This window comes from Passer montanus, unplaced genomic scaffold, assembly GCF_014805655.1.
Source record: "Passer montanus isolate IOZ18808 unplaced genomic scaffold, ASM1480565v1 scaffold146, whole genome shotgun sequence".
NCBI classification, from domain to species: Eukaryota; Metazoa; Chordata; class Aves; order Passeriformes; family Passeridae; genus Passer; species Passer montanus.
Window position 1 is genome coordinate 862,031 of NW_024361607.1, and position 25,477 is coordinate 887,507.

Genomic DNA, 25,477 nt, shown 5'->3' on the forward strand with positions numbered 1-25,477 from the left:
TATCTTTCAACCATTTTATTTTTTTTGAAAGTTCAGGAGTCAACTCAAATCTTGTTATTCTGTCAGAAACCCAGTTCTCTGTGTTTGCAATTGTTGGGGGTTCCCCCTGCCCCCCCCTCCAAAAAAAAAAAGAGAAAATTCTACTAAGTACATAAAGAAGAGGAGTAAAAATTCAGAATGACTACATAAACTACATCTGGCACCAAAGCTGGATTTTTACAGTATTTACTCTGCAACATTTACAATAATTCATTGCTCACTTGAATGTTTACAGAAGCTCCTTACGTGTCATTGCAGGCAAACCACAACTTCACATTTATACATCACCAGAGTGGTTGGTACATGCCTGTGCCTTTCACAGGTCATGCAATGAATTCCATTCTTTCTTAGGTATGTTCAAGAGCTTTGTTATTCTCCTTCTTCTGTGCTTGGTTACACTGTGAATTTTTACTCACTTCAGTCCTGATTTGTAAACTAAGGCCTTCCAGATTGCCAATTACTTCTCAGAATTCCTCCTAAACTGAGACTCTTCTCAGCACAAGTTAGTGGTGTTGCTAGAAAGTCATGGAATTCAGCTCTCCCTCTTTAGTTATCTCTACCTTTCTGGGGGCAGGGGACAGGTGGGCAGTCAGGTCCTTGAATCAGTTCATGTGTGCCTCATTACTTTTAGAAGATTAGGCTACTCCTGCTGCCACAGAAGGCCCTGGATTGCCCACTTTGGTTCCCAGCTGTGCTTTCTGGCCCATGCCTTCTCTTGCAGCCCCTGGGCAGGAGGTGCATGGCACTGACAACTGACACAGCCAAACCCTTTTCAGATGGGTCGGTTCAATGCAGCTTCTGTACTGGACCACTGGGTGGTTGCAGGGACTGCTACTATTTTGCAGCTATTGTCACTTATCTTGAAGTTAGTTATCCACACTAACATCCATATTTAATTTTACTTCTCCCCTCACAAGGGTTGACCCACTTCTGTTAGCTCTAGAACATTCAAATGAAAGATACTCTATCCCTATTTTTTACTGCCCCAAGTACCCACCTACACAGTACTAAAAATCAAAACCATAAGGCATAATTTAAAATATGTATTACAAATATATAAATAATCACCTTCTCATGATGGACTTTGGAAGTGCACAACTGTTTCAAACTGCAAACATCCCCACTGAACATTTTTTGAGAACACAGCTTTCACTGAAACTTCATCTGAGTTTCAACCACAAAAAGATGACAAATTGTGTTAGCCCAAACCTACCTTACGTCATGCTAAGGTTAATCCTCCACTCAGCTCCCTGCTGCGTGAAACTCCAGAGGGTGCAGGGGTGTGCTTCAGAACTGCCCCTCAGAAGCCCTCCTGACTGAACAAACACACTGGCAGCAGTTGTTGTACGAAAGTATGCAGCCACACACATACCAGTGCTGGTTTTTTCTGAACATTTATTCAGAGAGAGACAGGTCTCACTTCATTCTTTTCCCCTCATGTTTCATCAGATCAGCTAGAGATTTTGTTTTAGGCTGGCTGCAAATTCTGTTTTGCCCAAATACATCTCCGGACACTCCCTATTACACTTCAGTTATAAAAACACCCTCTGACCCAGCCCCCCTGGAGTAGCCACAATAAAGAAACCATTTCCTGCCCCTCCAACCTGTTGAGATATTTTTAGTTGAAACTGAATGCACATACCTGTGGCAGGTGAGGCACCAGTGAGAATGTGGGTGTGGTGAGACCTTTGCTTTTCTAATGTCAAGTGCTTCTACAGCTTGTCATTCCAAATCAAGGGAGGTGGCCAGCTGTCTAGTCACTCCTCTCAATGAGGCTCTGTACTCTTTCACAAGCAGCAGCTCTATTTCTCTCTACCAATATTCTTGCTACAGCAAAAGAGGGATAATCTTTGACTCCACCAAGGGACAAGACATCCCCTCTGCTGTTGCAGGCTTCTGAATAGGAAGAACACAGTGAGATGCTACAGACTCCAACAACCTGAAAGGAATTCTGAAAGAAATTACTCTGCCCTACCTCCTCCAGCAGTCAAAGTGCCCTTCACATCACTTTACAAGACTGGTTCAAGACTGACTCTGCATCTCAACGATTACATAGCTAGGAATAACACTGGTTTTCCAGGGATGCAGGACCCTCAGATTTAAGCCTCCTTTGCTTATACTGGAACCAACTCTATCCTGCCTGCAAAGAATAAGGAATTTTGTTCAAGCTCCCAGCAGGACAGTTGGGAGTGTTCCCATGCTCCATGGGGAACAAGCACTTGCATCTCCACCCATATTATCACTCATTTTGTTCCGTCTCTGGTGCATTCTAGGGCTGTTTCCTCTTATCTGTGTGGTTTGCTACCAAAGAGCCCTGTAAAATGTTCTCATTTATGGGCTTTCACCCCTGGCCCTCTGTGCTAGGACCCAGGGAAGATAAACACTTTTTCTCCTTTACACAAAGGCTCTTAGCAGTGACCATACCCAAGATTTGTACACTTATGATCTGCCACTGAATCAAGACCATTTTAGAGCTTGAAGATATTTGGGAGATTTAAGTAAACTGCTACAACATAAACAAAGAGTGAGAACACTGGCATTCTTTTTGCTCCAAAGACTACCTCAGATCCTCATGAAAAAACAGACCTAGGTTTTCTGGCATTTCTTTGCAAAATGTGCTGTCCCTAACAAAAGTGTAAAAGCATTCTGACTGGCATACAAGATTTATGCCAACAGTGTGAAATAACCACTGTGCTCAACTTGACCACTGCAATAGTTTCTACTTTCTATTTAGATCTAAAAAGGACTATTTTAAACATTATTTTTCATGTAGCACAAAATCCAGTTTATGAATAGTTCTACTGGATATTAAATTTTCATGTTCTCAGTAAATTTACATATGCAGGAGCTTCTCCCTGTTCTCTGCCTGCCAACAGGAACATCCTGTATGAAAATTTTTATTGTCAATGAGAACTAGCAGTAACCTTCTGGTTTTATATCAAGTACATTTATCTCATTCTTGCAAAAGTGTATTTATCTGTCATGGAACTCAGCCTAAGAGTAACAAAATTCCCTGCCTAGGGAAACAAAGAGCTTTCCAGGATACAAGCTGGGAAGTGCAGAAAAACAGGCGAGTTGCTTTCCAACGTAAATACCCCCCTCTTGTGTTCACTTGTAAGTACTACGGGAATCGGCCACAAAAACCCCACGCCAAACCCTGACCTATCCTTGATGGTGTCAATCATCAGCAGGTATTGGATCTAATTCCAGGCAGTGAATGTTTCATCCTGCTGAAGTTTGTTCTCTCTGTGCTGGACCACTCTTCAGCTGAAAAATCTAAGGCACTGATGTCACATCTGAATTGCTAGGATTGACCCAAGAAGAAAACCTTCTGGCAGAGCTGATACACAAAGTGACCAGAACAGGTCAGTGACAAGACAAGGAAAACCAGGTAGCTTTAAAATTAAGCAAAATATATTTTGAGTTCTCAGTGTAACACATCCCTTCACCAAGGCAAGGGCATCACAGCTGTGCTGTGAAAACAGTCACTTCTTTTAAACTTTTTCCTCTTTCTTCTGACAGATCTGACTCCAGATGCACTCAGTGAGATTGGATAGTGGGACAGGCTGCAGCAGTGCAAAAGCTGCACTCATGCTGCACTTCATAGTAAAATGAGCAGGGCCAGACCACAGCTGCTTCCAGGCCAGAGGTGATGGTCTCTGACGGTGTCCCTGAAAGGAAAACTGCTACCATGGTACCAACATGGGCCAAGCTCCATCTGTAGCTGGCAAAGAAAAGCAGGTTTTTTTTCCTCAGGGACTGCCAAATTTCATATGTAGTTCTGGAAAAAAATCCACTGGAGATGGCTTGGTAGACTGTTTTTGATAGCTCAGACAGATATAAAGAGAAAAATAAAAACGTCTGTTCAAATACCAAACTAGAAGGCTTTCCTTTTCTTCTTTTTCCCTCCTGCCACCTTATTCCTGACACCAATAGCCTCTTCTGTGTCATCATCATCGTTCCGCGATCGCTTCTTCTCCCCCTGCTCCCGCAGCTCCTGCAATGCAATCGACACATGGACCCAGAGTTTGGCACTGAAGAAATTCACACTACAACAGCAAGGACAGGGTCAAAAAGCCAGCACCCACCATTCGAGCAATCCTCTGGGCCTCAGCCACACGCTCTGTCAGCATCATGACTTCTTCCTCTTGCATGGGGAATGCTGGCAGCTTCTTGCCAATCAGGTGTTCGATGCGCTGGAACAGCTCTACATCATACCTGAGGGAAGACAAGGCACCAGCTTCAATCAGCCCTCCTGAGGGGCCTCAGCTGTCACCACACACACTTCAGCCCTTATCTCCAGCCCACAGGTACTGTTGGTTTGTGCTGATGGTCTCACAAGCAGCTCAGCTGCATCCAAATGATGCCTTTCGGCATGGCTTCTCTGATTTATGCAGCTCATCCCATCTCTGCTCAGCAGTATTTGGTAAAGATTTTCTTTTTAGACAAATACTTCAGTGTTTATGAAACACCCCCAAAGTTACTTAACGTGCATTATATATTTAAAAAATATATATAATATATTGTATAGTCCAGTTATAAACTGTTCTGCTCAAAGAATGCCTGCTTCTAGAATTTTTCTAGACTTTTCTCCCTCCCCACTCTGGGCTTTGAATTCACTCCCCAAAATGCCCCCAGAGTTACTTAACCTGCATTATATATTTAAAAAATATATAATATATTGTATAGTCCAGTTATAAACCATTCTGCTCAATGAATGCCTGCTTCTAGAATTTTTCTAGACTTTTCTCCCTCCCCACTCTGGGCTTTGAATTCACTCCCCTTTAATTAAATAAAACCAACTGGCACCAACAGGGTGAGAATAAAATACCAATTTTCATTTTCAAAATGTAAATTACTATTTTATTCTCACCCAGGATAAGGTCATATATTTTCTGCTCTGAAACACAGCTGTAAAGAATAAGTCTGTTAAATTTTATCACTTACTGTGTGACAAAGGTGATAGATTTGCCAGATCTCCCAGCTCGAGCTGTTCTCCCAACACGATGAATGTAATCCTGGAAAGAATTTTCTCGATAAGCAATAATACATGTTCACCAAACACAGAACAGATCTTATGGCAGATCAGCCTATATATTTTCTCTTTAGGAAAGAACAAGAGAATGTCAAGAACATACTGCCAGCATTAAATTCACAGGAGAGTGTGCAGCATCAGATTTTGAGAAGAGCCTAAGTGGAGGCACAACTTCACTTTTAACATTTGAATTCCTTCTCTTTCTAAATGAGAAGATCAAATCCAATTATTCCAGACTGCAGGATGAAAGTTGCAATACATGACCTTTGCCAAGACTTCACTCTCACTTCCTCGGAAAGCTAAAACTCACTATCACTTTGTTGGAAAGCTAATATTCACAGTGACCCCATGCCTGCATTTTCAGTCTTGGAATCTAGTGCTCTGCATAGCTCATCTTCCAGAGAAACTCTCTGGCAAGTAGACTAAAACTTGGTAAGCATGGTCAAAGAGAGGATGATTGAGAATAGTTTAGAAGAGTCTGATCTATTGAGCATCTTTGGTCAATATGGTTCTAGGCTGTTTTCCAGGGTTTATACTACATTATAGAAATTAAAATACTCCCTTCTCCATAGAGGACTTACAGAGAGAGGATTGTAAGAAAGGATCTGTTCCATGGGTTAGATGAGAAAAAGAGCACAAAGACCATAACACCATTCAAGCTGCTGCCCCCACTGGGTTTTTTTCTTACTTTTGTGCCTTTACAAAAGGAGTGTCTTCAAAAGACCTGCCATGCTTTCTTCTGTTTGCAAGGCACGGTATCTTTAGTCATTGTAAGCAACAACAGCAATTCCTGAAGTGCAGGTTAAGGGTATGCTTTCTGGAACTAAGCTGGGAAACAGTCACATCCCTGAGATAACCCCATACTTTCCATACAGAGAGTTGGTAACTTACTTTCTTTTCCTTTTGCTGTACTTTTGTGATATGAAGGTGAGACATATTAAGGACACCTTTCTTAACTGAATGCTTTTTGAATGTCATAATCACAGAATTATTTTTTTTCTTTTTTTTTTAACACAGCTTAAAACATGAAGGCAGATCTGGACACAGACAAATGCTTTTTCAATGTCATAATCACAGAATTTATTCTTTTTTTTTTAACACAGCTTAAAATATGAAGGCAGACCTGGATTGTGTACACAGAGATGACTACATGAAACTAGGAACATGTTAAAATTGTTTTCAAAGTCCTTCAATGTAAAAGGGCAAAACATACAGCTGAGCAGAAATGCAAAGACACAGACCATTCCTTACTTCTTCACTTACAGAATCACTTCTACAACCCAGGCCATGAGACCATGCAAACAGAGATACCAACTCAATAGCAGAGGCTGAACTACACCTTTCAATGTACAAAATCATGAATTAGGCTGCCAGTCAGCAGAACAGAGAAAAGATGTCTCTGTTCCTTTGTCCATCTGCTCCCAGTGACCAGAAGCTCTCAGCTGGCACACAGACAGGCTTACCTTAGAGTGGGTAGGAATATCAAAGTTTATCACCACATCCACGTGTGGGATGTCCAGACCTCTGCTTGCAACATCAGTAGCCAGCAGAATAGAACGTGCCTTTGCTTTGAACTTGTTTAGAGAGCCCAAACGTTTATTCTGGAAAAAGGATGAAAAGAGAATGAGAGAATAACACTCATTCTAGTTTCTAGTTAATATCCTCTTGATAAGATACTGGCACAAAATAACTGAGGGATAAACTACTCAAAAATTTCACTTCTCTAATTTTTTTTTTAAATATTACAGAATCAGCAGCAGCATTCACATTAGGTAAATTTCTATGGATCAGTCCAGTGCACTAGCTGTGAAATACTCCTCCTGCAAGGCAGGTGTGACTCAGTATGGTGCAGCCCACTTCCCAAGCCCCAGGCCCCCTGCCTACTCTGTTCTGAGGGTTCATGCCCATACCTGGCTCATCTGCCCGTGGAGGGGAATGGCAGTGAACCCCAGGTTGCGGAGCAGCAGAGCAGTCCTCTGAGTATTGTTACATGTACTGCAGAATATCATGAAAGAGTTACCAGCCAGTTCATTCAAGATATAAACCAGGTAGCTGTCCTGTAAAGAAACAGGAGAGAGAGAATTCAAAAGAGAGAGAATTCAAAACACCTCAAGAGATAATCACATGTGCAATATCAAGTCTAGGACTCAGAAAATGACAAGATACTGGACAGATGGAGAAACAGAGAGAGAATTCAAAACACCTCAGAGATAATCACATGTGCAACATCAAGTCTAGGACTCAGAAAATGACAAGATACTGGACAGATGTGGGAACAAGAAAAGACAGTAAGAGAGAAGAAACAGAAGTGCCATTACCTTGAATTTGGAGGGGATGAAAATGTAGTACTGCTGTAGCTTTTCAACTGTCTGATATTTGGAAGAAACAGCACATTTCACAGGATTCTTCAGAGCAGCACGCTGGAGTTTTTGAACCTGGTAAGATCAATGAAATGTGGTTGGACAGAGATCTTGTCAGAAAATTGTATTTAATACAGTCTAGTCAAGAGGCTAGCCTGATGAAAGGAGACTTAAAACAGATTAGTCTGCTCCCACCTTCTTGGTCATGGTGGCAGAAAACAGGAATGTCTTCCTGTCTCGAGGAATCACTTTTAATATCTTATCCACCTGTAAAAAAATAAGGAAATGGAAATACTAAATACTACAAGCAAGCAAAACACAAACCTTCCACAAATATAAAGATCATCCACATGAAGAGTAATGCATGTGTAAACATACAGTAAGAACAAATATTTTTCTTCTAAAGGGAAGGTGTAGGCTGATATCTTGTTGACAATTAGGCAGTGTGAACTCCAAAAGTCCAACAACAGTGCAAATATCAGGCAATGTTTCTGCAGGAATGTGTGATTGTTTTCCACACTAACTACATTCTACATAGGCACTCCAGAGACACCAGAGGATTTTGGAGACAAAATTGCCTCCTACTGCCTTGGCAGAGCTCTGCAGAACTCGGCTATGTTCTAATCCCACCACAGACTCGTGTGTAATTATTAGATCTTGGTTACAATTTACTACTAATTTCTACAGAACAGCTCAGTGTTTCCCATGTGCCCGCAGGAAGCGATTTTAAAGGGACTCATCTGTTCCAAACTCATCTTTTAGCAGATCCCTACCTCTGTCTCGAAATCCATGTTAAGAATCCGGTCAGCCTCATCCATCACCAGGAACTTCAGAGCCCGTAAGTTGAAGCCCTTTGTGTTCTCCAGATGATCAACCAGACGGCCAGGGGTTGCTACCAACAGCACAACGAGAGCAAATTCAGAATGAAAGCAGAGGAAAAGATCCAAACAGGCAAGACAGCTGTCCATTACAAAAATGGGATTTTTTGCCCAGGAAAAGTAAAGATTGCTTTTTGTGGGAATAATTCTTTCGTAGAGTATCTTCAGAGAGTGTTTTGAAATAAGACTAACGGAGTCAGATTCTCTGAAGAATGTCCTAAAAGAAGTGACACAAAAGAGACTGTAGACAAGCTGTACTGCAAAGGATGAGACCAGCATTTCAAATACTTAAGGAGAATGAAAAAACAAGCCGAAAGCCCTCTAGGTCTAGCAGGAATGCCTTGGAATGAGCTTGTAGCAACAAAGTTACTGGTGGACGCTTTAGAAACATTAACAAGCCAGTACTCAGAGCTTGGGACAAAACACAAATGAAGGATGTACTCTCCTTCCTTTGGTTAGCTGCAGTTGGATAATATTCACACTTCACATCCCCAGCACATCAACTTACCAATTATAACATGTGGTTTCTTGGCTAAGGCCAGAGACTGAGACATGGTGTCAATTCCACCCACAATAACCGCTGCAGGACAAACAGAGCAGAGTGAATCCCTCAGTGTAGCACCAGCCCACCCCAAGCACTGGAGTGTTTACTCTGACTGCCCACCACCCACAGCAATTCTGTACAAATTAAAAGCTACTTATTGTTATGAGAATTTATTTTATTTTAGCATATCTGGCCTTCCTAGGCTTCTTAAGCCATACTATTAATTCCTTACTGGCCACAAGTATTTTATTTTCACAGCTGAAGAGCTACAGGCAGAAATCTCTTCCTTACTGTTTAACTCAGCTGCAAAAATCGAGGCATTCTAAAAATACCCACAAAGCTTTTTTTGAGAGATTATCTAAAGAATCAATACAGACAGTCTGAAAGGAAGATTAAACTACATCACACCATATCAGGGAGCTCTTTGCAATTTCACTGGACACAAACCATTATTGAGAACATTCTCTTCTACATCCACCTTTAACTATTTAGACATAGAAAGCAACAGAGCTGTGACCACTCCATGAGGAAAGACCACACAGTCTTTTTTTCTCAAACCTGATACCAGATCTCTGTTTTCCAGCAGCATAAGCTTTTCTCACATTTTCTCCAACCCCTCATACAAATCCTCTATTTTTATCTTTGCAATCTCAAGCTGACAAACTGGTCTTCAGAAAAACTGGCCCAATACCACAAAAGCTACTTACTGCTTTGAACACCAATGGAGGATCCAAGAGCCTCAAACTGCTCAGAGATCTGGAAGGCCAGCTCCCTTGTTGGTGTGAGCACAAGAGCAAATAATCGCTGAGGTGTTTCCAGCAGTGCTTGGAGAATTGGCAAAGCAAAGGCTCCTGTTTTTCCAGAGCCAGTTTCTGCCAGTCCAATGACATCTCTGCCTGCAAGAAGGAGCAAGGGGGCAAAAAACTGTTACACATCCAGAACAGAAAATGAAGACTTTAAAGCACTGTGCTACAAAACATAAGAACTCCCTAAGGACAGAAAAAAAGGCAGACACACAGAAGGCAAAAAAAACAAACCAAAAAAACAACCCACAAAGGGCCAAACCAAAGAATTTCAGAATGTCTCTGAAGCATTTTTAGACTGCTATTTTATTTGTACAATGATTACAGTCTCAATAGTCTATTTTCTAGTTAAATTTCTGTTAATATACAGGGTTTCATACAAAACTTAGGTACTTTATAATGTCTCAAATCTGACATCAGTTTACAGCTTAACGACTCTACTTCACTATTCTAGTCCAAATGTCTGTTTTTTGGCTTACAAGGAAAAAGACTGGTGTTTGAGACTTCAATCACGCAAACTACAGGACAACAGCACTACCAATCTCACATTTCACAAAGCACAATTGTGCCATTGATTAACAGGGCAATCTAAACCAGTTCCTTCAGTAGGAAGGGTAGGACAGAAAGTCTTTTGCCCCAAAACAATGCAGGCAACAGGGTGGAATTCATCAACAGAATCCATTATGACCTCCTGAGCTCATGCAGCCGAGAAGAACATGCTGTCAACACCCTTACACTGGAAACAATTTCTCAGGCATGCAGTCTTACCTTGGTGTTTGTTTTTTTTTTTCCCCAAGAGAATCTTATATGTGTAGTAAAAGAGTCTGACAAAAGTTAAATGCCAGGACAGAGCAGGCACTGAAAGTTTGCTCCCATTCTATCACTATGTTGTTCCTTTCCTCTTGAGAGTGTTCTGGGGGGTTTTGTTAAAAAAATTCTAGAGGCAGAAATGTCTGCTCAATTCAGTAATTTATTTTTTTGTAATTCCAGAATGCTTACAGAAAGTCACTGTGGTTTGATTATTACTCACCTCAGAAATCTAATTTCAAAGAGTTGACTGCTCACAGCAAAGCAAATTATACACACTAAGGAATCAGTCAAGGCATCTTCACTTTCAGTCAGACACACACACACAAACACACTCTGCAGGTCTCTACCAGAAGCAGCACAGTCCAAAACCTACTGGAGCTTCCTTGTATATCCCTGAGTATTTCAGGAACAAAATGATCAATGTGGACTAGCAGTTCAAATGATCAATAGGATTCTATTTGACATGGAGTGTCAGAACTACACCAAGAGTGAACACTCAAGGAACAAGGTTTGTGCCCATTTGAAGTTTGTGACTGCAGGCTGTGTTATAGGATAAACCAGTGCTCCAAGCTCCACCTGGGAAGGACACAGAATGAATATGAAAACTACTTTTAGACAGAGATCCTCAACAATGAAGAAGCTGGGACACACTCATCCCTGATCCTTCTCACTCAGCAAAATTCCTTCACACAGAGCTCCTGGAGCAGTCCCCAGTTCAGGACCAAAGCAGTACACTGCTCACCTTGGAGAGCCACTGGAATAGCCTCAACCTGGATCTTCGTTGGCACCTTCCATCCCAGCTGGTCACAAGCTTCACACAGGACATCTGTCACTCCCTGGACATTAGCAACAAGAGAAAAGGGAAACAGGTATCACCAAAAACACCTAAATTAAATCACAGAGTTAAATTAAATACACGCTGCAGCAGAGCCAACTCATCTCTAGGGGAGACAAACCACACGAGGCCCCAGCACAACTCTCTGAAAGGGCAGGCTGCTCACAGTGACCCCCACCGACACCAGGAACTTCATCGGATTTGTTCCAAATCTGTTAGAGATGACTGCCACAGGAAGAATATGGTCGGTTTTAGCCTAGTCTACACAAGGAACTTCCCTCCCCACACACATCTACCTCTTCACCTCAGGGTGACCCATGACCATAGAAAACAAAAAACACCGCGTCAAGTTAAGACAACTTGAAGACAGCGGCGGCCGGCTGCGGAGCGGCGATGGGAGCGGCGATGGGAGCAGCAATGCCAACCGCAGCGGGGCAGCGGCCGAGCGCCCGCAGCCCCTGCCCGGCCCGGCCCGGCCCGGTCCCGCTGCCCGCCGCACGTGCCCGCCCCGCGGGCAGCTCCCGGGCCGCACCCGCGCCGGGAGCAGCACGCTGCTCCTCGGGACAAGGCAGCGAGCACCAGAGGGAGAAGCGAGTCCGGCCCAGGCTCACCAAGTCCTTGAAGCTCCGCGGCTCCTCGGCCGCCGCCTCCTGTTCCTGCTCCGGCTCCGGCGCAGACCCTTCCTCCTCGCCTGCCGCCATCTTGGCCCGTCCCCTCCGGCTGCAGGGCGGAGCACTCTGGGAGCTGTAGTCCTCCTCGGGGCGCGACGGGAGTTGTAGTTCCGGAGGAAGAGCCGAGCGGATCGGGAGGGTTCTCCCTCAGCTCCGAGGGGTGCCCAGGGAAGGGAGAGCTGCGGATCCCCAGGCGCCTCTCCTGGGACAGGGACAGGGACACCCTGAAGTGGCTGTGGGGAAGGCTGCCCGGCTCCCCGCCCGGCGGTAACCCCGAGCGGCCCAGCCTGGGCCTGCACTCAGCGCTGTGTGGCTGCCGCAGTGCTTGATGCTGTTCCCAGTTCATACCTTCTACAGCTGTGAAAGAACAGGCAAAATGAGCTCCCCAGCCTCAAAAAGGCTATAATATTTATAAACTTAGATGGTTTAGCATATAGAGAAAAAATTAAGTGCTTCAGATGCGTTGGTATGAAACATTTTGAAGCACTAGTGATGGGAAGAGAGAAAAGAGCTGTCATTGCCCTACATTGTTTTCCTGATGATGATAATTGCTAGTATGAATTTTTGAAGTATGAATTATGAATTTTTTTTCCCCTCTGTCTCTGGGAAGTCTGTCTGGGCGTGCTCTCAGTGGAAATGCCGATACACTGCAGCATCTGTCCCTGGATTCCGAGCGTGGCATTTCCTCTGTGCCCAGAACAATGAGGAAAGTGAGAGGAAATACGAACGAACTCTCTGCGTGACAGGGAAAGAAGAGGAAACCCGAAACAATTCATGGGCAGGAGTAAAAATGAAATGGCTGCATCCCGCTGTGCTCAGGAGCAGTGATAAATTAAAACCAAAAAAACCCCCCAAAACCACCCTTTGTTACCATATGTTTCAAAAATTACAGCAGCCTGACCATCAGCTTGCAGTTTGTCATTAGTGCTAAAGGCTAAGCCTGGCCAGCACGTAGACATGAGCCCCTGTAAGGGTCACTGGGATGCCTCAGGAAATGGAGCCAGGGATGTGACAGGAAGCCACTGCTTGTGATTCTTTTCTGAACTCCTTGCCCATATCATATGGTGCTGCTTTAGTGGGGAGCAGGGTGGAGCAATTCTGTTCTGGTGAAATTCCAGTTTGTGTAGGTCCCTATTGCCAACAGATGTATTTGAATGAAAGTTTTCTCCTGTCCTAAACTGCTGTTGGGAGCATTCATGCATGATAAAATAAATATACAGCTTCTAAGCAGTAATTCCTTTTTTGTGCTTTTCAACACAGGACACTGCAGATTATACTGGATTTAGAAATTGTCACTCCAGGGCTTTTAAACAAATGTGCTCCTGGCTCTACTGCATGTTACAGTCCTTAGCAGGGGCAGGGTGAGAGCATCCCCAGCAGATGAATTTTAGTGCAGATATATCATCAGCTATTTCATAAGGGGTGCATAAAGAGACGAGATGCACAATGTGTGCAGCACATCACCTCCAGGAGTGCTGAGAGACATTGACACAAAAGTGCTTCATATTCATTTATTTGAATCAGCAGTGTACTTGTTCATTTCTGGCAAACAGGCATGGGTATCAAAAGCATTTGAGTCCCACTCTGGGGAAACAGAGCTTTTATTCTTCTTACAACATATTAAAACAAAGTTGATATAATGAAAAGAAGGGACAAAAAGGACAAGGATTCAACCTTTGTGGCACGAAGTGCTGCCCCCCCTAAGAATTTGGTCAGTGTTGCAGAATTACAGGGTAGGTTTTTCTGATCACTTGGATTTGTGCCTGTGCGGCGAAGTTTCCCTTATCCACTGGGGCATGCTTGTGGAGGCAGTTACCTCTGCATTACCTCTTTGAGTCACCTCAAGCTAGTTTCAGGGTCTCTTCCTTGTACCTCTTTCAGGTACTGACATGATCCCCATCATCACCATACTTGGGCACTTCTCAGTGGGGTGATCCCAGACACATCCTTGTGAGGTAGGGAAGTGCTACTATCCCCATTTTTAGACAGGGAACTGAGGTACTGATGGCTCAGTGGGGTGATCCCAGACCTTGTGAGGTAGGGAAGTGCTACTATCCCCGTTTTTAGACAGGGAACTGAGGTACTGATGGCTCAAAATCACAAAGGGCATATTCAGCAGAACAGTCACTTGAAACAGGGTCCCGGTCCTTGCTCCTGCTTTGTAGGGGCTCTGCCACTGAATCATCCTACTCCTCCCTACCCCTCCTGAATATTAGTACCCACAAGTATTTCACTGATATGAAGCCTTTTGTGGGAAGCAGTGCTAGGAGTACGTGTAGCTTTCCATGAGTGCTGCCTCCCCCCTCACAGATGATCCACTCTGGGTCTCACAGGCTGCTCAACTGCATGGAGAGTGGCACCTCCACCTCTCAGGTGTGCTCCCATCACATAACACCAACCTACCCTTCCCTTCCTGCTGCAGGAGATACAACTGCTTCCTTCCACCAACGCCCTGAGGCAGACTCTGGTCCCAGGGCCACTCTTCTTCTCTCTGTTTTGGCTCCTAAAATTTATTGTCACTGTTTGAACTGTTTCACCTATTTTATTACTATCAGCATTCAGGTCATGCTTTCCTTGTCCTACAGGGATTTGCCCTCCCTCACAGCAAAATAACAGGTAACTTGCTCTCACATGCTACAGACTTGCTTTTACTCTAAAAAACAACAGCTTTCCTTTGGAACAGAGGCCTCCTTTAAAAAAAAGAAAAAAAAAATATATACACTCTTAAATACAATATCACAAGCTTAAAATCATTCTAGGTAAATAAATAGAATGCAAACATCACAGTTCTCAGTCTGGAGAGGTTTCTCCAAAATGGATAAATTCTGGCCCTGCTATTTCACCCTGGGATGGTGAACGATCCATACAGTCTGTCATATCTGGAGCTGCAGCTTCTTTCTGCAGCCTTTCCAGATGTACCTTGGTAATGGGATTGTACTCTACTGGAAATCGGCAGCTGCTGGCTTTTTTAGGGTACTCCAGCCCTTGTACCACACACAAATTCATAAATTGTTTACAAACCAGGTTCAGTCAGCATCAGGTATTTTCATCTGCCTCCTGACCTACTTCTTTTTGCTGCCTTGGGGAAGAAGGGCAGTGGAGATGGCTGGGGAAAAAGGGGTCTGCAGAATGTCTGCCTCACAGCATCAGCACCGTGAACTGTAAAACAACAGGTAGCAATGCTAATGCTCACAGTTAATAATGTAATGCCTCCAAACCCAGTTTTAATATGGACCAAACACTGTTTCAGCTGGACGGTCTCAGGCTCTTGGCAGTGGTTTTAGCACGCAAGCTGAGTCTCCTCGTACGTGGGGAAAGCTCTGCTCTGGACTCAAGAAGATCACAGACTTCATCCATTGCCCTGGTGCAGGTCTCGAGGTTGTCAGCCAGCTTCTGGATTTTGGCCCTCAGCACAGCCTGGCTTACTTTAGTGACCTCCTTTGTGCATTCTGGCACGAGGAAGCTGTGGGAGCCGCAGAAGACCATGAAGCAGACGGAGTTGTAGAGCGAGATGGATGCCCTCTTCTCCGACTGGCGCAGCGCAGGGTCGCCCGGGCCCTGCCCCCGCCGAAGGAACTCCAGGCAGCCGAGTATTTCCCTCATCTGTTTCCGACAAGTCACTGCAATTTCCTGCACCTTCCTGACCTCCCGGGAATTGCAGAGCACTAAGGAGAGGTCGGAAGTGATGCTGACGGCCCCCCCAGCCGTGGCCAGGCCCAGACCCACGGCCGACGCCAGCAGAGAGGCTCCCAGCGTGGCCGGGCTCAGGGACAGCCCCAGGATGGCTGTGACCGCTCCGGCAGCGGTCAGCGTGCTCCCGCTGACGTTGGCGATCAGGGACCTCTTGCGCAGCTGGTTGAGTTTCCGAGCTGCCTTGTGAAGGTGAGCGATTTGGCCACGCAGCCTCCGCCTCTGATCCAGCAGCGCTACGTGGAAGTGGTGCGTGGGGTCTGGTGTCGGCAGAAAGGCAGCACCGTTCCTCTCCATGGCTTCTGTCCTGAGAAAGAAAAGTCTGGGGTGGGATTTATGTCAAAAAGCCCCCATGAGACATGCTCATCCTGGACCACCGTTTCAGGGATGGCATCCAGCCAAATTTTTGTTGCTTCAGCCCAGCTACAAGAAAGGTTTTCCATCTCCATACGCGTGCACACTCACGTCCACACACATACCCATATGAATGTGTACTTTTAATTACATATTCCATTGTAACTTTCAGATAGTAAAACTTTAAAATGTTTTTCTTAATCCCTGCAAAGTCTGAAATATCCTGAGGACTGGGGTCAGAGGTGCTGCTACCATTATCTCTGTGAAGACACAAAAGGTCTTTTGAAACCCTGGGGACAGAAATTCCCCTGAGATTAGGTGACTCAGTGCCCAGAGGAGTAATGCTGCCAGAACTAATCTGTTGTCCCCCAATGGGATTCAGAGGATCTGCAATATAGAAGAACATCTTTCACAAGAAAGGTCAGACTCCAAGGAGGTGAAAGCCACCATCCCAGGTTTTTGTTTAGGGGTGATTTCCTATTAAAGGAGGACAGAGGGAAGCTGCTGAGTGGAGTCTATGTCTGAATTTTCCATATAGGAGGTGAGGAGTTTATTAATGCCTTGGATGGGTATTGTGAACATCCTTCCTTTCTTTAAGCTTCAGCAACTCAAGGCCCTGCAGCATGAGTTTTTTTTTCCTGTTGTAACTTAGTGTCAGTGTATGAACAAAGATGGGAACTATTGTTCTGTGGTGCTTAGCCCTGTGGTTATAAATACCCAGTTACAGTGGCATGGGGGCCTCTGTACCTTGTTAATAAGAGTCGTGAACAGCACATAGAAAAGCAGGCCCATTTTTAGTGTGCACTCCCTTGCAGATGGGGAAACGGGAAATACAGAAGCCTGTGAATAGAAAAAGCTTGAAAACTGCTGGGTCTGGGAAACCTCCCCTGGCAAGATAGCAGGAGAGGCTTTGCTTCTAGGAGATCAATCTTCAGTGTTTCTGTGCTAGACAATCTCTGCTTGCTGTCTCTGTTCCTTACCACAAGTGCAGAAAGAAATGTTCCAATAAACATTTTCAGGTTGCTCTAGGGCTGCAAAATGCTACAAAGGAAGCCAGCAACTTCAGTCCTGCTTACAGGGAACCTGAGGCAACAGAGCCAACAGGAGTGGTGTAGCTGATGGTCTGGTGGAAGCAGAGTTTCTGTGCTTCACAGCACTGCATTGTGCACACAGCTGTGCTGCCTCTGCACCTAGCAAGGTCCAGCCAGAGAGCTGAGAAGCTGTTTGGAGCCCATAATGCCCTCACAGCCAAAAGGAGTCTCTGTAGCAGAAAGACCCTGTCGCTAAGCCAAGTGAAACTATTCATTGCTGCCATTACCTTTTCCCTTCTAAGTCTTCTGTACTGTGGGGACTGAAGGTGCCTGGTCCCTCATAAAGTCACACTGCGTAGTTAGGATCCTTGGGGCTTCACTCTGCAGAACCCTCATGTTTCAGAAAGAGAAAACTTTGTACCATAGTCTTTCCATCCAGAAGTGTATTCATAAAGAATTCTCACTGCAATCTTTCCCCCTTCTGCTGGCTTGTCCTAATCCATCTCACACCTTTAAGATGCCCCCTGGGCCCTTCAAAAATGCCCCCAGTGTCTCTTGGTGTCATTGGGTCATTTGAATCACTTAATACATTGTGCTTCTCTCAACTGGAAGCTGTGTCCTATTATTTTTACACTATAATTAGAAATAAAGCTAGAAACACAAGGACTAACACCAATCTAAATGGATACCAGCATTGAAATGGACAATGATTATATCACCAATAACTTCACAACAGATCAATATGATGGTCATTAAATATATCAATTCCAGTAGCCTCTTAACAATTTGTTCTGAAGATTTAGTTGCTGAGAACTGTCTCAGATAATAACAGTGACTATCTCACTGAATTATTAGAACAATCATTCAATAGCTAACATAGGCCATGGAGTGATGCAAATCTTTTCATATTGATTAATACCAGCAGAAAAAAATCCACCTCCTGCTCACAGAGAAAAATCTCCCCAGCACTAAAGGTATACTTTAGTCCAAAATCTGCAAACACTTTCCTAGTAGAGAACTCGGAGACACATAAAAATTACTGGTTCAAACTTACCTTCAGTTTCCAGCCACCCTCCCAGAAGACAAATTTTGATCTGTTTCTGGAGGAGACCAATTTATAGCTCCTGTGGACCAATTGCTGCGATGGGAATGCTTTGCCTCATACTGGGAGTTTGCCATTTCCTGCTCTCCCTTGTGCAGAAGGATGTGACACACTGGAAAGTGACCTGTGGGACAGTGAGCACACATCATGTTCAGGAAACGATCCCTGCGAATGAACATTGTGTGTTCACTTTTCCTGAAGTGTGGGGTGGAAAAAAAGTTTGAAAATCGCAGCCTATTCCTGGCTCTGAGGTAGTGCAGACATTCCCTGCAGGGAACAGTTGCTTTTCCTTTCCCTGAAATAGCAACTGACTTTACTCCATGCTGGAGCTGCCAATTGTTTGATGACTTAAGTTTCCCTCCACTACACATCTAGAGCCAGGGGAGCTATCAGCCAGCCAACTACTCCATTCAAGGCCAGTGTACTTTTAAAATCCCAGCTCTTTGGGAGAATCCATAAAAGGGAAGCAGCCCCACAGCAAGATCATTACTCTGAATTCCCATCTCTTCTCCTTCCCAGTACATAAAACATGCTGCAAAAGGAGTGATCACCCTGTGGTTTTACTCTGTTTCTTAACCATAGGCACCACAATGGTTGAGAAACAGCCCTCTTGCTTTCCTGAAGTGCCTGTCCAGCAATCAGTAATCAGAAAGGATCATTAGGATCCCCTGTTCTGCTGCCTGCTGTTGCCTGGCAGTTGTGCCATACAGATGTGGCCAGAGGGAAGAAGTGATGAAGGTGTTGGGGAGGAACAGCCTAAGTGCCACTCCTGGTGCTGCCTTCCATGCTGAACCAGAGCCAGTTTTAATCAAATATTCTTTTGATGGCGTCAGGAAAAATAACTTTTTTGATGGCACTCAGTGGTAGTCCAAAGTGACGTTGTCTTTATTGACACAGGACCTGAGGTCCTGGGGACACTGTTTTGGAGCAGCTGTGCTTGAAGATGGAGCATCTACTTTCTTGTTTGGTGGATTCTTGCTTTTCAGGACTATTTGTTGACAGGGAAGCTCTGATTTTGCCCCTGACCTATCTAATCTGAAAGCTATCTAGCTGTCACTGAATGGTGAGGCTTTCCTGTTGAATTTGTGGGATGTGTAGCCACGCAATTGCTGGAGCTGGCCTTAAAAAGGGCTGAGACTGAGAAGCAGCAGGCAGAGAGAGGAGAAGGCTAGGATTATTCATTTCAACAGCAACTTAGTTTTAAATTATGTTAAAACAGGTGTGAAATAGCATGTCAAATGTTTTTTCGGGGGTGTACCTACAGGAGATGAAAAGTGAATGAAAAAAATAAATAGCATGGAAGAATTATTTCAAACTGTCACAGACGTGAAAAGAGAAAACACCATTTTAAAGATGCCAAATATGCAGTCCTGGCAATTACATTAAAACAGGTGTGAAATAGTATGTCAAATGTTTTTTCAGGGGTGTACCTACAGGAGATGAAACGTGAATGAAAAAAAATAAATAGCATGGAAGAATTATTTCAAACTGTCACAGACGTGAAAAGAGAAAACACCATTTTAAAGATGCCAAATATGCAGTCCTGGTCTGGTACAATCTGTACATACTGCACGTTAACAGGAAGGTGAGCTTTGACACTGAAGGAAACTGCGCTTTGGCCCTTCCCTTTGTTTTAGCAAGCGTATGCTTGAATTGGAGCCCATCTGCCTTGGCAAGTGTTTGCAGTTGATCGTTCTTTTCTCACATTCCCAAATAGAATAGGGCACTTTTTTTCATGTGACTGCATCTGTGTTAGAATTTGTGCCTGCAGATATGTCTTTGTTAGGACAGCGAGTTTTGGTAAAAGTGAAATAAAAATAAAAAGAAAAATTAAAAAAAGGGTCTAGAATGAGCCTAAGATAATGACATAGTTTTAGATGCTCTCCTTCCTTTCACAGTTGTCTTCTTTCAATATACTCAGCTGCAAAATATTGTCAGAAACTCCTGCAATGCTGTCTGTGGGCAAGGACCTGATTAGGGTGCAGAAGAGACAACTCATTTTCCCTATTGACTGTTCTCCCATTTTCCCTGTTGTGACTATTCCCTCACAGGCTTTCATGCCCACTGAAAGATCTGCACTTCACTCAAGATCAGATGTTGGTCTCAGCTGAGGATGGTTTCTCACATGAATCATCCCTGGGCTCCTTCACCATTTAAAGAGAGTGTTTCCCCATAATGCACCCCTATAATAAGGTGCATACCCAGAAAGTATGGACTTCACATGAGGAGCTACAGATGTCAATGTGATTTTAGACAAGAGATGTGTGTTATAAAAAGAACCACTATTTCCCAGGAAGCAGCCCTACCACAGCATTTTGCTATCTGTTCCTGTCCCTGCTGACACTCTCACAAACATCCCTCTGGTGGGGCTGCTGGTCTTCTCTCCCACTGATAATGAGAAAGACCACCTCCAGCAAAGATGAGCAGATGGGAATGGGAGCTGGATGGGAGAAAAGTGTCTTCTCTCAGCACCTGCCAAGGACTGAAAGGCTTCTAGTGCCGTCAGTGCACTTGTCCAGATGTAAGTGCACCTGCTGGGTCACCAGGCAGGCTCCAAAGCCTGTCTGGAGTGAATCTTTAGCTTATCAGGGATCTCCAGATGTGTGGAGTAGGTCAGACCTTCCCTGGGTGGTTCTGCAAGCTGGTGGAGCCCTGACCATGCTGCCTGCTGTGCATTGCTGCCTCTTTGTTGGTGACCTGCAAAGCGCTTGGGCTTGATGGTGGAAGGGGCACAGCAGGTGTTTCACAGTGACCCTGGCCAAAAAGGGCACCTCTGCTCCACCCTTTCCCATCCAGCCACATCCTCTTGAAACGCCTGAGGGCACTCTGTGGGAGCAGGTGACCAGAAAAGGGAAGGAAGGATGTTTTATTGCCTCAGCTCTCTTCCTTTCAGGGGATTTTGGCAGAAAGGACTGGTTTTTTGCTCCTGGTCTCTCCAGGAGAAGGGATGTATGGCAGAAGTGTCTGATCTGAAGCTGTTTGCAGCTACTGTGATGTAACATTTGAATGCAAATGTGTATCATTTGAAGCTGGAGTTTCAAATAAACACTTCCTTTACTAACATTGTTTTGATCAAATCACTGAGAAAATTGGAGTAAATTTACACTTATATACCATCTTTCTAACAGGAGATTTCTGCCATGCTTGGTACTTTCAACCTTAACTACTGGACCCTGGAGCTACACATTTTTTTAAATTTTCTTTTTCAATTGTATCAATTGTATCAAAGACAAATCTTAACTTTTCACAGCAAGATATTAATTCAGAATCAGCAGAAACTAGAATAGGCCAAAACTAAACCAAAGAAAGCAAATTGGAACAAAATGGCTGTGTCAGCTTTTAGTAACCTTACCAGCAGGTTCAAATTAATTTTTTGAAAGCATTCCAGAATGTGACAGGCTGCTCTGGGCTCCAGTGTATGTGGGTCCTCAGCTGGGTTTGAGGAAAGCTGCAAAGAGAAGAACAGGGTGGGGGGAACAGGAAAGCCTGTGGGATGAGAACACCTCTTGCTAGTTCCATTTATGCAGAAAATTAGCCAAGCACACTGACTGTGCCTGCATTCATGTAACAGAAATACCATCCTAAATCGCCTTGTCAAAACACTGTTAGCAGCGTTTGCAGAGATCAAGTATTTATTTGGACGTGGAGAATGAATTCCTGCAATGCATTTAAACAGAGCAGCTTACTCTGCCACTTGCCAGCTTTGATGACATGTTCAGTGCAGGCTGTGTGGCACAAGACTGGTGCACAGAGCAGCAGCTCCTCAGGCAGCCCGTGAGCCTCCAGCGCTGCCGTGGCACAGCTGATGTAATTCAGTGCAGCCACACACAGTTCTGCTGGCACCAGCACTGCTGGGGCCTTTTCTCTGTTCACCTCTTAGCAGGGGCAGCAGCAGCTCCACACCAGAGCAAGCGTGGCTACCCATCCCCTCTGGAACTATAGAAAATGGAGAATTGTTAACGTATTTCCAGAGCTGCAAAGAAACCTATTAGGTTGGTAAAAGGTAACCTGGTTTCGCGTGTCGCTTTTCCAATGGGCTTCTTGATGGCTCAGTTCATAAGGCAACATTTCTCTTGAAAGAAGGGAGTCTGGATTCTTCTCACCTACAAAATCTACTTTTTTTTTTAAAGCTTTCAAGAAGTCAGTGTCTTTGAAATCTTGGCTGACTGCTTTGTCAAATTCTGAGATTGCCTAGGAACCTCAAAAGCTACTGTCACTACAGTGACTAACCCTCCCATCTGGCACAATGGAAACATGACACAGACACAGAGGCCTAAAGAAGTCCAGAAAAAGTTGAAAACTGTTACCTTGAACTTCAGATAGAGATGCATGTCTCCTCATTTCAGCCCTCTTTAGAGGTTCACACTCTGAAGCTCCCTCTAGAGATCGGAGAAGGAAGAGTCATCCCCAAAAGCTCAGCCCGTCTCTTCCAGGCACCTGCTCTATAATATATGACAAATTATGGACAGCAATTCTTTATCTCTCTCCTGCCTCGTTCGATGTCCCACAGGTTTGCTAGGTTTATATTCCAGTTTCAAATATCCTGTCCCACAGACACTGCTCTGGGCCAGAGCTGGTCCTTTAAACCAGCCCTTGCTGTCCTGCAGTGAGCAGGAGATGCTGTTGTGGAAGACTGTGTGTGGCAGTGGTGCATCTCTGCCTGTCCCCCTCATGGATTTTTCAGGTACCTTTTGACCCTGTTGACACCAGCAAGACTTGGGAACACTTCTGAATGACAGAGCACCTGCATGAGAGGGATGGATCTCATCTGGATCCAAAGAGAAAAGGCCATCTGGCTATGAGCATGCAGTGTGGCCTCCTGTACCTCCCAAATATTTGTCATACAGGTACCACTGCTTGCATCCATACTTAACTCAGTATTCAGCAGGAGATATATGGCTGTTGGGATGGCCTTTATGTCCATCATGAATCAAGTCTCTGTATTTCACAAACCTGCTTTGAAAAGTGTTTGTGAACTCTGCCTTTAAGGACAAATTGCATTCTTGATACCAAAATCAGATTTTGATTAATATCTCTTGTAGTATCCTAGGGCTCCCCTCTATGCTGAGTATTATTTTATATTTTCAGCACATCAGACATCTAGTGATTGTTTTCAGAGCAGATGACAACATTTTGTAGTGAGCTGGTATAGCTCTAGAAAAAAACATTTTCACACTTGAAGCAGCTCTGCAGACTTGGAGAACTGGAACTGGGCAGAAAGGGTGAATATGTTCTCTTCCTTTCAGCCCTTCCTTGAACCTGGTGCAGTCAGGGAGCTGTATTGCATCGCAAAAAGCAAATTTGTTGCTGTACTTTGTGCCTCTTTGCAGTGATGTCTGAAGATGAGCATCCTTCTTCCTTCAGCTTTAGTGCACACCAATCATTGCACCTGAAACTCTTCCTTCTTCAGCCGTTCTGTGGGCAGGTCTTCCCACAGCGAGTGGTAATGAGAGAGCCTAGAAAGCAGCTGTCTCCTTCCCTAAAATCTGCTCCTCAGTAGGAATCTCTCCCTCCATAGCATGGTAGATTGCAAGTAGGCATTGATAATCAGGCCGCCTACTTCTCACCACTTTTTATATTTCGGGAAGCATATGGTGGCTGACGCATTTCCTGATGTATACTCAAAAATCACATCAGTTTGGATGCAGGACCTCTGATTATCCACATGGAGCTACAGACAATTCATTTCCTTGCTGTTCTGCAGCATTTTCAATGAACTTTGGTGGTTCTTGTTCTCACCTGATATGTAGGGAAACAGAGGCAGGGAGGAAGCCAAAGGTTTGCTTATTGCCTCCTGGGCAGAGCAAATGGTGAATGGAGGTGACCTTAGTTTCAGATGAATGTTTGCTCCCTGAAGCTACCCTCTGACCTGGCACAGCTTTTATAATACTGATCAGCTCATGATTTTACATTCTCTTGTTCTGGGGATGGTTGAGACTTTCTCATGTTTAATGACATATTATACTGCATTCTTATCTTTATATTTCTTGGAAAATAAAAGGTTTCTGTAAACCAACAACAATATTTCCCTTGTAAGGTTTCTGGAACAAAATGTCTTTTTTTTAGATTATTAATATGGAAGTGATTGGACAGCTGTCATAGGAATCCTCATTTGATGAATAGATGTCAGCAAGAAGGAAAGAATATTGCTTCATGCAGGTGATTTTAAAAAAATCTTAGAATCTGTTCATCAGTTCAAAACTGCCAGAAGAGTTAGTGGAAAAGGAGCAAGAGACACGGATGTATTCAGAATCCCACAACTAAGCACTTTACATAACAGACCTTACATATGCTGAAAAGTAAGGTGGTGAAACAACCCACCAGAAGCATTCCTCCTCCTCTAGCTCTTCTCTGAATTTGCCTGCGTGCCCAAATTCACACATTTCCCCTGTCTTCACAGGTGCAGTGATACCAGCAGCTATTTTTGCTCTTAGCTCAGGGCAGTATTTCAGCTGCTGGACATCTGTGCCAAACTGCTCCTTTCCTTTGCTGGCTCTGCATCCCAGTGTCCTCTAGAAAAGTGCTGGGAACATCATCTTCCATCCCTGCCCTCCAGCAACACAGGGGCAGGAGAGGGGGCAACCTCTTCTCCCTCAAGGATTCTTGTCCACCTCTTCTGAGCCATTATGAGCTTGTTTTTATGAGGTGGTAGCTCATCTTCCTGGCTTCTCTGCAGAAAGTGGAGGAGTTGCAGGTGGTTGTTCTCCGCCTGACCAGGGTGGGCACCAAAAGGGAGCCAGTGAACCACAAAGGCTGCAGTCAGCCAGAGGTTTAAGACCAGCTGCTTCAGAGGAAATAAAAGTGTCTAAGTGATGTGAATGTCATGGTTCAGAGTGGGATGGAAGAAGACTTGAGTCCCCGCCAGTAGCTGGTAGGGAGACATGTACATTGCCACCCAAACCAAAACTGTGGGTCAGGATTTTCTCCAGACAGCAGCTGAAAGGTGGAACAAACTGTTCTTTCTACTGTCCCCTTTGGGTTTGGTGTCTGTTGCATGGGATGGAAATGCTATTTTTTCAGAAGGACGTTCTGGAAACTGAAGCTGGCTGCTCTTGAGATGTTTCCTTGTGAGGGTGCTGAAATGAAGGTGAAAAGGTGTTTCACGTGCTCTGGGCCCTACTAAAGGTGAGCCAAGCCATTCCCACATTCTCATGTGTTTGATGGCAGAAGAGTTTGGAATTGCCAAACTGAGGTGCAGGAACTGTTGTTCCTGGCCATCCTGAACCTAAACCTGGTGAGTACTTCCAGTGTCAATGATAAGTGCAAGAGGCAGTAGAGTTTTGTTATAACTGAAATCTGGTCCTCTCTCCACTAGGGCTGAAACC

At 44.4% G+C, this 25,477-nt stretch overlaps 2 protein-coding genes across 2 annotated transcripts; both read right to left on the reverse strand.

The window, feature by feature from the left end:
- DDX47 (DEAD-box helicase 47) lies at positions 1 to 12,056 on the reverse strand. The gene is made up of 12 exons (XM_039700939.1): positions 11,916 to 12,056; positions 11,212 to 11,305; positions 9,564 to 9,752; positions 8,821 to 8,892; positions 8,208 to 8,326; positions 7,630 to 7,701; positions 7,393 to 7,509; positions 6,985 to 7,131; positions 6,538 to 6,675; positions 4,987 to 5,057; positions 4,128 to 4,257; positions 1 to 4,036 (listed from the first exon to the last, which is right to left on the reverse strand). Exons 1-12 carry the CDS (start codon positions 12,003 to 12,005, stop codon positions 3,917 to 3,919), a joined length of 1,359 nt encoding a protein of 452 aa, XP_039556873.1. The 5' UTR covers positions 12,006 to 12,056; the 3' UTR covers positions 1 to 3,916.
- A 1,416-nt stretch (positions 12,057 to 13,472) lies between these two features.
- APOLD1 (apolipoprotein L domain containing 1) lies at positions 13,473 to 18,078 on the reverse strand. The gene is made up of 2 exons (XM_039700920.1): positions 14,005 to 18,078; positions 13,473 to 13,922 (listed from the first exon to the last, which is right to left on the reverse strand). The coding sequence occupies exon 1, from the start codon at positions 15,960 to 15,962 to the stop codon at positions 15,222 to 15,224; it is 741 nt and encodes a 246-aa protein (XP_039556854.1). The 5' UTR covers positions 15,963 to 18,078; the 3' UTR covers positions 13,473 to 13,922; positions 14,005 to 15,221.
- Between the last annotated feature and the right edge of the window lie 7,399 nt (positions 18,079 to 25,477).

Coding starts and splice junctions, on each gene's coding strand:
- DDX47 (XM_039700939.1), bottom strand. CDS start 12,005: ATGGCGGCAGGCGAGGAGGAAGGGTCTGCGCCGGAGCCGGAGCAGGAA. Junction 7,510..7,629: donor CTGCCACCATGACCAAGAAG/GTGGGAGCAGAC, acceptor TGATCTTACCAG/GTTCAAAAACTCCAGCGTGC. Junction 7,132..7,392: donor TCATCCCCTCCAAATTCAAG/GTAATGGCACTT, acceptor GTTTCTTTACAG/GACAGCTACCTGGTTTATAT.
- APOLD1 (XM_039700920.1), bottom strand. CDS start 15,962: ATGGAGAGGAACGGTGCTGCCTTTCTGCCGACACCAGACCCCACGCAC.